Source organism: Charadrius vociferus, unplaced genomic scaffold, assembly GCF_000708025.1.
Source record: "Charadrius vociferus isolate BGI_N301 unplaced genomic scaffold, ASM70802v2 scaffold198, whole genome shotgun sequence".
In the NCBI taxonomy this organism is placed as follows: Eukaryota; Metazoa; Chordata; class Aves; order Charadriiformes; family Charadriidae; genus Charadrius; species Charadrius vociferus.
The window spans coordinates 1643572-1655870 of NW_009649951.1; the positions used below are offsets into that span (position 1 = coordinate 1643572).

The 12299-nt window shown below is 39.9% G+C and overlaps 1 protein-coding gene across 1 annotated transcript in view; it reads right to left on the minus strand.

The window, feature by feature from the left end:
- MPDZ (multiple PDZ domain protein) overlaps nucleotides 1–11892 on the minus strand; it is a 91114-nt gene extending 79222 nt beyond the window's left edge. Inside the window, 4 exon segments of the mRNA XM_009891489.1 lie at nucleotides 1012–1151; nucleotides 2111–2332; nucleotides 11144–11310; nucleotides 11877–11892. Coding sequence (XP_009889791.1) covers nucleotides 1012–1151; nucleotides 2111–2332; nucleotides 11144–11310; nucleotides 11877–11892 — 545 coding nt within the window.
- Nucleotides 11893–12299: the final 407 nt, after the last annotated feature.

The following is a 12299-nucleotide window of genomic DNA, read 5'->3' on the forward strand; positions in this document are numbered from 1 at the left end:
GATTCAGTAGACAGATCTCAACTCCACGGAATAAGAAAACTAAAAGCAAAGACCTGTTGAAGGGGAAGGAAAAAAGAAAAAAAAAGAAAGGAAGCAGAATTTAGACAGATTAAAAAATACTGTAATGACATAGAGCATGCCACTTTTCATAACTGAATTAACTCTGTGGGCCATGCTCTGGCCTCTGTGACAAGAATAGTGTACAGACCAAAAATAACCAGAAAATTTCTCCCTACAACACAGTGAGAAATAGCACTGAGATGACTCAACCACCCCACACAACACAGAGATGATACCACAAAGCAGCTCTGGCTAGGATCCTGATCAGCAAATCTACACACGGTGATACACACCACCACTCTGCAGTGAACCAGCGCTGCTGCCATTGACTACTGAGTTCATTTGCTCCCTCGGGCTCTTCTTACAGCAGAAATCCATTTCTCTCAACACTGCTTATGGAATCAGGATTAAAGTCTAAAGCATATTTTCAACAACCTATTATTATTGCTGAGTTTCTGGTAACACCAGCTGAATATCTCTTTTTAAAAGAGTCCAACAACTTTAGGTCAAGCCTTGCTTGACTTAAAAGCTGGGTTTCACACCTACTGAGTGGGACCCTACCTAACAAACAACCCTGCTAGTTACAACTGATTTTTTTGCACCAAGTTGTTTTTCAGTGCATTCCAGGACGGCAAAATCTATATTTCAGCTTTAAAAACCATGACCCAGAACAGTAACCTCCCTGTTCTCCCTGCTGCAAAGAAGATATTGTAAAAAAAATGACAGCGAAACTACATCTGTAGTTTCCAGAAATTCAAAACAGGTCATATGCTGCCCTGTTCCAACATTACATAAACTGTAATGAGAAGTAATTTCAAATCTGCTATGATGTATGACTTAGAATACAAGAGAAACGTGCCCTTGTACCACAAAAGCAACAACAGTAACACAACTGAATTGCAGTGTCATGTTAACATCTGGTGCAGCAAAATATTCCAGTAGCGATCTTACCTATGTGCCACACTTCCCTCCTGGATTTCTTGCACAAATATTCCTAGTTCTCCCCTGTTTTCACTCTTCAGTCCTACAACGCTGAAGCCCAGACCACCACTTAAAGGTTTAATAAGCTCAATGGTCTCAACAAGACGACCCTGTGGAGTACAAAAAAAAGAAAGGGAGGGGTACAAATGTTAAAAATGTTGAAAAGCAGCATTAATGAATGTGGTAAACAACCTGGAAATGAGTTTTTAATTTGACAGCTACAGCTAGATAAGGCTACACTAGCTAATAACTGAAACACAGTTGCTCGGTTCCTATTTCTCGCTATCATACAGAAAAGTAACAATTATGAAAGATGTGAGAAACAAAGATTACAGCCCACACGAGGAAATCAGGAAACTGTATCTAAATATACAAAGTTTAGGCTCAGTAGTGACAGGATATATGCGTCTATAAAATTTTAGAGGGTACAGGTCAACTCTCAAGCCAAACTAGAAAAAGAGGATGAATTTCAGAAAGAGGGGAAAAGCAAGACAGTGCAAAAGGCTCTCCAGGAGAACAGCAGGTTTCCCCTATCTGGCTCTGTTACCAATTAATTTGAAAAATGCTATAATATATGCCTGGCCATTCTCAGCTCCAGCCACTGCAGGGACTTGTACACCATTTCTGATTACCACAGGAAAGCAGTAAGATCACAGAACAATGTGTAGCAAGGCCAAGAAGGAATTTTCCAACTTATTTCCAAGCAAATCACAGAACTAACTTTCATTAGTTATGCATACAAGAGCACGCTTTGACAAAGCATCTCCCTCATGCACAGAGAGGCAGTCCTACAATGAGCACGAAAAGATAATGGCATGCTGATCTGTGAGAGGCACACTGCCCAGCTAAGGACAATAACTCAGCAGTGACAATGTCAAGGCTACTTTTCCAACTGTTTTCTCATTTACCAATTGTTCCTCAAATTAAAAGGTTATTTTTGTTTCATACAGCAAGTGAACTCTCGTTTGCTTACTAACTCAATTGCTTTTAAATAACCATACATGTATTTTAATCTTCCAGATAATGGTAGTGGTAACCACATTTCGTGGTTACCAGACGACATGCTTACCTGGGACATATTTCTGATCAGCTGCTCAAAGTCATCACTAGGGGACTTTCCATTCATCTGAGGAGTAATGGATCTCATCGATGCTTCTAGCACATTAGCCGGGCTGCCATTCTGCTGAGCCAACAAATACGACTCATTATGTGGCAAGGACCCGATGTTCACACCATGATGGAGAAGCTGGGGGAATTCACCAGTTGAATGTACGGAAGGTGTAACATTTACCTGTAAAAGGACAATAGCAACACAGGTTTACAGACACAGCAGAAACCTCCTCCTTATCCAAGAGCACCATGATAAGTCAATTGCTTTTTAAAAATAATTGAAATCCCAATTTGCAGTTTTAAAAAGACATTTTAAAAAGCAAAATTATCTTTTAGTTGTGAATTATCAGCATAAAACATGAAAGAAATTGATGAAAATAATCTAAAATTATTTTCCACACTCTGCCTAAAATTCTTTTGTTCACATCAGCATAGCAGCTTGAAGTACTCCAACACAGTGGTAAAGGTCAAGAAGTATGAACAAGCTTTTTCTATAGTACCAGTATTTTTAAAAACAAAATTATCAATTACTTTACAAGAAAATAAAAAAAAGTTTGTATATTCAGATGAAAAAAGAAAGAAGCCTTACCAGCTAAAGAGGGAACAAATTTCACTGGTCAGGGCTTCTGCATCACTATGTGCTACGGCTGACAACATGATTGTCTACATCAGCTAGAATTAAATGTCAAATTACTGAAGGAGTCTAACATCACCAACCACAGTCGTACCTTTACACAGCCTTGACAATACACTTCTCTTAGAGCAGAAAAGAAAGTAAGAAAATTCTCCGCTTCTCCCAGCCATAGTAAATGACCTGTTTTCAAGAAGGTCTCTGCTAGCCAATCTAATGAATGGCTGGTGGTGCTATAAAGCTCAGGTGAGGCAGGAACCCCCATTTGGCTGTCGTCCCACTTGCCTGTTGACCATCAACAGGCACTGTTTTACTCCACATCGATCTCTTTCATACTTGCCTGGCACACTAACCACAATTTAGGACCACAATATTGCAGCCTAAAATACTTTTCATAGTTTTACAGTACGAATTTTCTAGCGTTCTGCACCACAATACAAAAGACTGCATTTCCCCTTTCTTGAAGCCTTATTTTTAAACTTCAAGTATCAACAAAAAGTTTCAAAACTGTAAATGTATTCTAAAATGTCGACTGCACCAGTCTCAACTGTTTAAGCATACCAATTCCATTAGGTTTATCATATCATTCTCCTAACAGTCTGGTCATTAAAAGGTCAGTATTGTTCTCCATCACACAATTACTTCTCATCTGGGTGCTTTAGGAAAATACAATAGAACAAACGTCATTTGTTGAACACCTTATGTGCCTCCGAAGACCCTCAAGTTACATAAAAAATACCACAAGTCAGCACTGGACAGAAAAGTACACAACAGCACTTAGCCTGCTCTGCCGTAAAAAAAACTAGAGAGAAGAAAACCAGGATGTTTGGAACTCAGTGATTTCCACCACAGAGTGATTATGTTCTGTTGTCCATATTTGTGAGGAATCACTTGGGTTATGTTTCAAACAAATAATGCCTAAAACGTGCACACATGCACTTTCTTTAATCACACACAGTCATTTCAGCAAGCCTGTAAGGCATAGGTAGCTAAGCCTTCTTTCACAGTTCACTACATGTAACACCCAGGGACATAATAAAATTCTGCCCTTCTGTGAACGCAACATTTCCCCCTACACTATATGCATCGATTTGAAACTAATGAAGTCTGTGCCATACTGTGTTTCTTATCTGCATAAGTCCATATAATAGGTTAACTCACTTCTACCTTCCCCATGTCATCAATGTCAATGTATAAAAGTGTAGCACTGAACTCAGTCAATTAATGTGCTTCATTTCTTGTTCTCTTCCACCTTCAAATCTTCTTATACATCCTACTGTCATGTTCCTGCCCGCAAAAAATTGTCATGGGTCAAATTATTACTTGTAAGAGCATTTAACACAACTGTAATTAGCCAGTCTTGCACTGGTTCTACTTAAAAACATTCTTGCATTTCCATGCCAAGATAAAGCAGTCAAAGAGTATGTGAGATGCAAGCTCAAACTACTTCACATGTGCACTCAAAGGCCATATTATATGGCTCTGATATCACAAATGTTAGTAAGTCATGGATATAGATTCATTTTCTAAATTGCAGTGCTCATTGTAGAAAATAGCATTGAACTGCCCTTCCTGTTGAAAGCTACTATCCTCAGAGCCGGCTTGGTGAAAGGAGCCACTAGAGAACTCATCACCTGCTCAGGCAAAGCCAGCAAGGTTAGCCAAAACAAGCAACAGCATAGTTTGAGCAAAACCTGCTGATTTTGCCCAATGTAGATTAGCGAGCGCTCACACAAAGTCTTCGGTGCAGCCTTAGGAGTGGTAACCTCAAACGAAGTAGGCAAGGCTCAGCAGTTGAGAGTTGTACTGACTCAGTCAATACAATTAAACCTTGAGAAAACACATTAAACGCCTTCAATTTCATTTAGCACTGTTCTAAGCACAGCATTACTCTGTCTTGGGACCCTTTTAATATGACAGGAGCTTCCTGAGGTTTCATCCTTCAGCATGGCATAAGGGGAAGCATCACTGATATTACTGATAGTACCATAAAACCCAACTGTGCATGAATTCCCTGCTTTGAATGGAGTGTGCAGTCATCTTCTAAGACAAAAAAGGGAAAAGAAGGAAAATCCTACAATAATGCTAAGAGCAAAATTTGAGACTATATACAGAAAGCTAGAACCTGTTCTGTTTCACAAAGAGTCATGCAGAATTTTAAGGCACAGAAATTGACTGCAGCTGAGGAACTGCTGCTGTGCCCACCCCACTGTCTATTTCCCTTCTATCTTGCTTCATGAATTTCACTTTAAGTTTTTTCCATGTTACCACATGGTGCACAGACTGCTAACATAGACACAATCCCCGTCTGTGAAACCTCTCTCTAGATAAAAAGTCAGTATCCTTGCCGTTTCTACAGCACCCCTTTACACAGAAATGTGTAAGGACCAAGTTGCAACACTAGAAAAACCATGCAATGAACAAAACCTAGATCAAGTAAGCCACAGTAATCCTAAAATATGACATTTTTAGAACAGTATGAATGATACAAATGGTGTTTACACCATGATATTGTTGTTCTCTAATATACAATAAAACACTTTCCTGTATGCACAAACAACAAAGAAAAAAAATGGAGCTACACATCAAAAATAAAAGGTTATTGAGTATGACATGTTGGCCTTATGATGAATTATATTATATGCCTTCTCTAAATCTAAAATACTTCTTCTACCACTCCATACCCCACACAGCACAACCTCCCGCATGCAGAGGAGCTCTGTGCCCACGCTGTACTATGTTCTATGTATGTTCTGCTAGTACTGCTTAACAGAGGATTGCTTTAGGAAGTTACCTGTGCTGTTTGTAACGTTCCAACAGCAGGCTAACCATGACAGAGACATAAACTTCCACCTGAACACGTGCCCAGTATCACCATTTTCTTCTCTAGGTAAGTTTGAAGGACTTCTTCAATTAAGATATGACAGTCTCCTGAGGGATTTTCGTTTTTCTCTCTGGTTGAAAACTCACACATCCCCATGCCAAAACAGAAGTAGCACCAGGCCGACTCGTATTTTAGTTTTATGTTGTATGTTTTCATAGACCAAATCCTGTTGAAACTGCCCACCTTCTCAGTCTGACATTTCATCCCTTCTGCATACTCGTACTGGGACATCACTGCAAATATATGGGAATTGACTGACCTCTCTCATTCCTTCTGCCTTCCAAAACAGAAGATGTAAGTTTCCCGTGTTTTTCTAAGACATTTTCCATAACTAATTATTAATTCCATTATTCTGAAGACACTGGATGTTTTTTTATTTGCATGATGGTTGAAATACCACTGAAAAGAAGTGTTGCATACTATATAGAGCAGGAATAGGCAAAAATAACCCTCCAATCCACACCAGTTTAACTACAACCTTAAAAAGCTTCCTCTCAAATCTTCGGTACAACTACGATTGCAGTACAGCTACAACACAGTATCAAACACCAGCTCTTCAATAGCAATGGATAGCAACACCTCATTTTCATCACACCTTTTTTAAACAGACAGAGCTATACATTCAATGGAGGATGTGCTTAACATGGGAAGCCTACCTCACATAAAGTGGCTTCTGACTTATGAAACTCAATGAAAAAAACACAACTCAAAAAAAAGTGTCAAACTGTTAACAGAACAAGTTTTGTGTGTGTGTGTGCAAAAAACTTAGATTTCAGAATGTCTCCTCTCTGGAAACACACACACACTTACACTTTAAAAACATTTCTGTTTTATAATGACATCTATAATGATTCTAAAGGTAGAAGTTCAGAACCCCCAGCAAAATTACAAGCAGAAACGGGACGACCACTCTCTTCCCCGTCCCTCCTGAAATACAAGCTTATAGCATGTAAGAGTTGAGAACTGGTACACATTCTTGCTAACCAGAGAAGTATAGGTCATTCCAGGGGGAGCAATAAACCACAAGTGGAAATCTTAGAAAAGTGATGCTCTTGTGGTTGCACAAAATGTTTTTCATAACATATAAACTGCACTACTTTGCAGTAATAAAATCACCATAATTCCATCGAGAAGTAGCTTCATAGCACTGTGATTGTGTAAGTACCATATGAAGGAATATTGCTTTGTTTTATAATCTAGTTTATGCTAATTTTCCTTGATTGGCTTTCTCCTTACTGTATGTAACATCTGCAATGTGGACATAATTTGGCATAAGACAAAAAGAAAATTTCACAAATACCACTGAGTATGATAAAAGTGTTAAGAGTCCACAGATAATCAAAGAGTGCTTACACGCAGTTGCTTAAAATATTTAAGAAAAAAAGGAGGTACCTAAACCATGTCTGCAGTGTATCAACATTTAAAGCAACGTAATTGGCATTGCTAGGTCTTAACTTGGACAAGAACAAATTTTAGGTGTTTCTGCACTCCAGCCATTGGACCTCAGCCCTTGGGGACCCCAAGCAGCACAGGGTAAGTACCTCGGCTGACTACAAGTGTCCTGCATAGCAAAAAGGTCGGTTGTAACAGCAACCAGAGCGACGAAGCGCCAGCCAGCCACTGTGCCAGCCCTGCAGGGAGGTGAGCGCTGCCAGGTCCCCTGCCCTGCCAGGCGCTCCCTGCAGGCACGCCGCCTGCGCCGCAGCCAAAGGCCCCGGGGCTCCCCGGGAACTGGCACTGGCACTGGCACCAGCACCACCCTGCTGGCTGCTCCTTTACATCTCCGTCCTCAGAGCAGATCCTAAATTATCATTTTTCATATGCATTTTGTTTCAAAGCCCAGCACAAATGGTGCTGTTGCAGAAAGGGGTTCAGGACAGGAACTAGAGGTCTCCTCTAGTTGTGCAAACCACAGAGTTAAGTGACTGTTCACAGGCAATATGAAAAGACACAGTTTCTCCACTTGTTCCCTAAATCCCCTCTAGCACTGACACCCGTCTATCCCACGTAACGCAGTACGTGCTGCGCTGCAGGGGGACTCTTCCTCACCACGGCATTGTGAACAAAAAACTATGGTGAAACGAACAAGCAAAAAAACCAAAAATCTGAGGAATGCAGCCCAGCCAAGGGAAGGGTATTTTGTTCGGGCAGAGCCCTGAGTGAAGCGGAGGTGGGAGGAGGAGGGGAGGAGTAAGTGGACAAGGGAAAGACAAAAAGGCAAGGAAAAGAGGCAGGAGAGGACTGCCAGCACAATCTGAGTGTTTCCTTTAAAATATTTTATAAAGAAAAGAAAATATTATTAAGAAGTTCAAAACATTATCATCTCTATTTGTGTTTTCTGTCACTCCCTTATCTTCAAGTAAGATTGCTCTTCAGCATGAGAAAACAAGCATTCATTCACTGAAGGATAAGGATAGGAAGAAGCAGAAAAAAAACTGGCTCCTTCAGATCTCCTCAACTCCAGTGACTAGTGAAGTCAGGACAGTAATTCTCAAAAAACATCCCTTTGCTGTGCCTCTACTTTTCCCATTTCACTTCTTAACTTCGCAATGACATATCTTCAGTGCAAACAAATCCTGCTTGCTCATTAAAAAAAAAAAAAAAAAAGCCACCAACTTTAAAGCACCAGGAAGCACCAAAGCATCAGATTTGCTGAATTTAGCATCATGCTACATCATGCCAAACATCCAGATAAAGCAACTTACCGCTCAGTCCACACCACCGCACGTAACACAAGCGCAAACTCAAGAGGCTCTTCTTAAGCACACACCGACAATTAAGGGGATCAATTTCCAATTAACACACAGAAGCTTTAAGGAAACGGGACAACAAATCTGAAACACCTCCATGCATGCAGAAACACACAGTCTTTCAGATCTTTTGGTATGTAAAAGATCACTTGGGGAGGGGGGGGAACAGAAAGAGAAGGAAGTCAATTTTAAGCCATAAAAAATGATAATAGCTCTCACTGGAATGCAAGGAATATTTGTCTGATAAAACTGTACATTTGCATCCTATTTTTTGGTAGGAAAACGTGACAGATGTTTTTAAGATTTTCCAGCTCATTTTCCAGACTTACTGCACAAACAGAAGGCAGGGCTCTCACTATTATCTCCATGCCTTCCAGAGTGCCTCAAGGCAGGAATATGTCCTACCCTCACATTTATTGAGGCCACTACAGACCCACAAGTAGGTCCCACTTAGTGACCCACTTCTGCTGGGATGCTTGCAAGGAATCAGTTTGACTTAGAAAGTAAATCGCCATTGTTGCTTCTCTGCTCCCACCCTTTCAACCTGTATTTTCCTAAAAGACGGCCTTCTCCTGAGAATCTTGCAGTAGTTTTGTAGCTCTTTAAAAAATTCATGAACTAATTAAAGACACAGGAGCAGTTTAACAGACTGTCACTTACACCTCACCTTGGGAAGAAACAGACCTCCATTCAACTTTGAGTGCAGCTCATCATGAAACATTAAAAAAATTTAGCCATTTTAGTCTTGAGTGGGTAGAGGCTGCAACACCTAGCCACTGCACAGCTCAGCACCACTTGTCACCCTGTCTCAAACACAGCTCCAACTGCAAGTGCTTGGGAAACAACTTGTCTCCTTCCTCAGTCTCACACAGTTTGGGCGAAAAGCCTGGTCACTATTCACATGCCTTGCATTTTTCACCAACCTGTAGTTTAAGAGTTACAAGAGCACAGTGCCTTCCCAGCCATAAAAAGAAAACTAAAGGGTGCCCCTGAACAAAACTGAGCCTTTGAAAACACCAAGAAAGAGGTGGTTTTTTAACACGACCGCCTATTTCATGATTTTATTCTTTGTCCTCTTTCAATATAATTTATAAACATTTAAATAAAGCAAAGAAGAGACAGACAACCTCATGTTATATTGTAGGGAAGCAACGATTGTATAAAGAAAATACAGGATACTTCCTGAAGAGCTGACTCAAATCTAAGGATGGACAGAAGCATACATTTGCATGTGCAAGTGTTCACCTTTCAAGAAAGGAATTCACATCTAAGTAGCTCCCCTGTCAACTAGACTGGATATGTACCATGCAAGATGCACAGGCCACTGAAGTCACTGCACAGAAAAACCTGCAGGGTTAGGGTAGAAGGTAAAATTATCATTCATTTTTTAAAAAACACACATCTGAAATTACCAACCTGTAATATCAGCTGCTTCTTTTTACTAATTTAGGTGACTATTTAAAAAGAGAAGCATCCTTTAACTTCACAGCTAATGGCTGGCAGTGAAAAATTAATTTGCCTCTTCACCAAATTCCCATTAATGTTTCAGGCACACTTTCATTTCTCACTACATGTTCCCAGGGTCATCACCACATAATTCACGTGATTTCTGGATGTCACTGTTAAATCCTCCTCCTCAAATAACACAGCAAACAAATCCTCAAGGAGAACAGCTTTTTTCCTAGATTTTTGAAAATCACTCCAATGTCATCAAGTCTCTACATACCAAACATGTAAAATCCGAAAAACATAGTCACGTATAGCACTGTAGACATCATTCTAACTCATTTCTTGTCTACGAAAATATCAAGATGATGGACAAGAAGCAATAACGGGCCAGATTGTGCACTCCTGACACACAGCTGAAGTAGCATCAAGACTGTAAAGACTCCTTACCAGCTGCAGTCCGGTCAGAGACCAGATGCGGCTCCACACTGATGTTAAAGTCAGTATGCAGGGGCTGCATCCTCCCACTTCGGCATTTCTGCATACCAGCCACAGAGCTGTCCATCTTGCAGGAGTCAATAGGAACAACTATTTGCAAAGCCAGACACCCAGTTTAATCCTAATTCTGTTACTGAACTACTTTTTACATTTTTCAAGTTCTTCTTCTGCTGACCAGGGAATTAAATTATAGCAAAAAATAATCAAGTCAATATAGCCAAGTTGCTGCCCCTTTTCTTATCCTCACTGAAGACATGCAGACAAGCATTAATTTTACTTAAAATCGTGAGCAAGGAAAAAGGAGGTAGGAGCTCTTGCTTCTCTTTGATCTTATATTCCTATACCAAAAAACAAAAACAGATCTTCATGCCCTTCTGAAGTCAACATTCCAGTTTCCTTCATATATTCTCATTTTAGCAGAGAAAGACACAGGAGAGCAATAAAAAGTCTCCTAGAATAAAAATATCCTAAGACATCATCCAAAACATGTTCCTTTTGAAAGACAGAGACAGAAAGTCTTATGTTAACTTCCCACCCAGTACCACCATTTCCTTATCATGCACATCGTAAGTAACAAGCCTATACATAAAAAACCCATACACAAGCTATGGCCTTAACAAAGCCCAGGGAAGTCAATGAGTATGTCCCCCTCAGTGACCTGAAGTTTTGGATCAGACATTTAATTTAGGCTATTTAATTTCACTATTCAACAGGCAGACACACACACATTTTTGCACCCTCTTAGCAATTTTCCTCTTGCACCCGGGAGGCGGCTTTTCCTACCTGATCCCTCAGTTGTTGAACAGAAGTCTGGAGGTTGAGGATTTGGTTAAAGAGAGGACTCTGCAGCACTGATTTTAATAAGCTCAGTTTCTCCTCACTTCCAGTGTCACCTCGATCCCGAAGTTTTGCCTGTAAGCGCTCCATGGCCTGGAGGGCCCGATGTGTATCTGTAGCGATAATCATTCCTAGTCAGTAGCAGTTTAGGAACAGCCACATACAAGCAGGTAACGGGTTTAAATGTATCCCTTTCTACTGTTCAAACTACAGAGGACTTGAACGGTTCAGTTCTGAACAAAAAACACAGCCCAAACATGTCTAATGAATCAGGAAGTCAAAAGCAGAGCACAGAACAGAAGCCAAAGAAAATCACATTTTTGTCATCAAGAACTGGGTTACAAAAGTGAAAAAGCCTTCATTAAAATTCAGTTACAGGAACTTTGGCTACAGACTACTGTAAATAAGTACTGACAAAAATAGCCATAATAGAAAACACTTGTCTTTTTCATACAAACTTTTTTAATTCTGGTAAAGATAAAAAAAAATAAATTAAGGCAACAGGCTAAAAATTAAATACATTAAACAAATGATGGTACATCTTTTGTTTTCAAATACAAAATCCCAAATATACCATGTATTCTAAGCACTGCAGATATTAATTACAAAACCTCCCTCAGGAGTATATACCAATGTCCTAAGCCACAAAAAATATAGTGATACAAATAAAAAAAATTACCAATTGTTTCCAACATCTTTTCTGCTTCTCAGCTTCTATCCCAGCAATGGTAAGAGGCAGCAAATACAGTATTTCCCTGAAAAATAACAGAAAGGGAAAAGGGTCACATTTAGAGCAGCACTAAGCTCTGAAGGAGAAGAAAAAAGCTTGACTTCTGAAAACAAGAAACAGCCCCGCAAAATAACAACCCACAAAACCCGCATCTCCTTGGATAATTAAAATCTCAGAGGTGACCATATTCTGAGTCACTTTGGAGCTTAAAACCTACCTGAAAATTGCTTTTAGGAATATACTTTGTAATATTTTTGCATTTCCATATCAAAGCTGCTGTCTGCCTACTGTTGCACAACATGTCCTGCACTGCTTTAATCAGAAGCTATGAATCATAGCTGTCACTGATACTTTACACAGTTTCATTGCTTT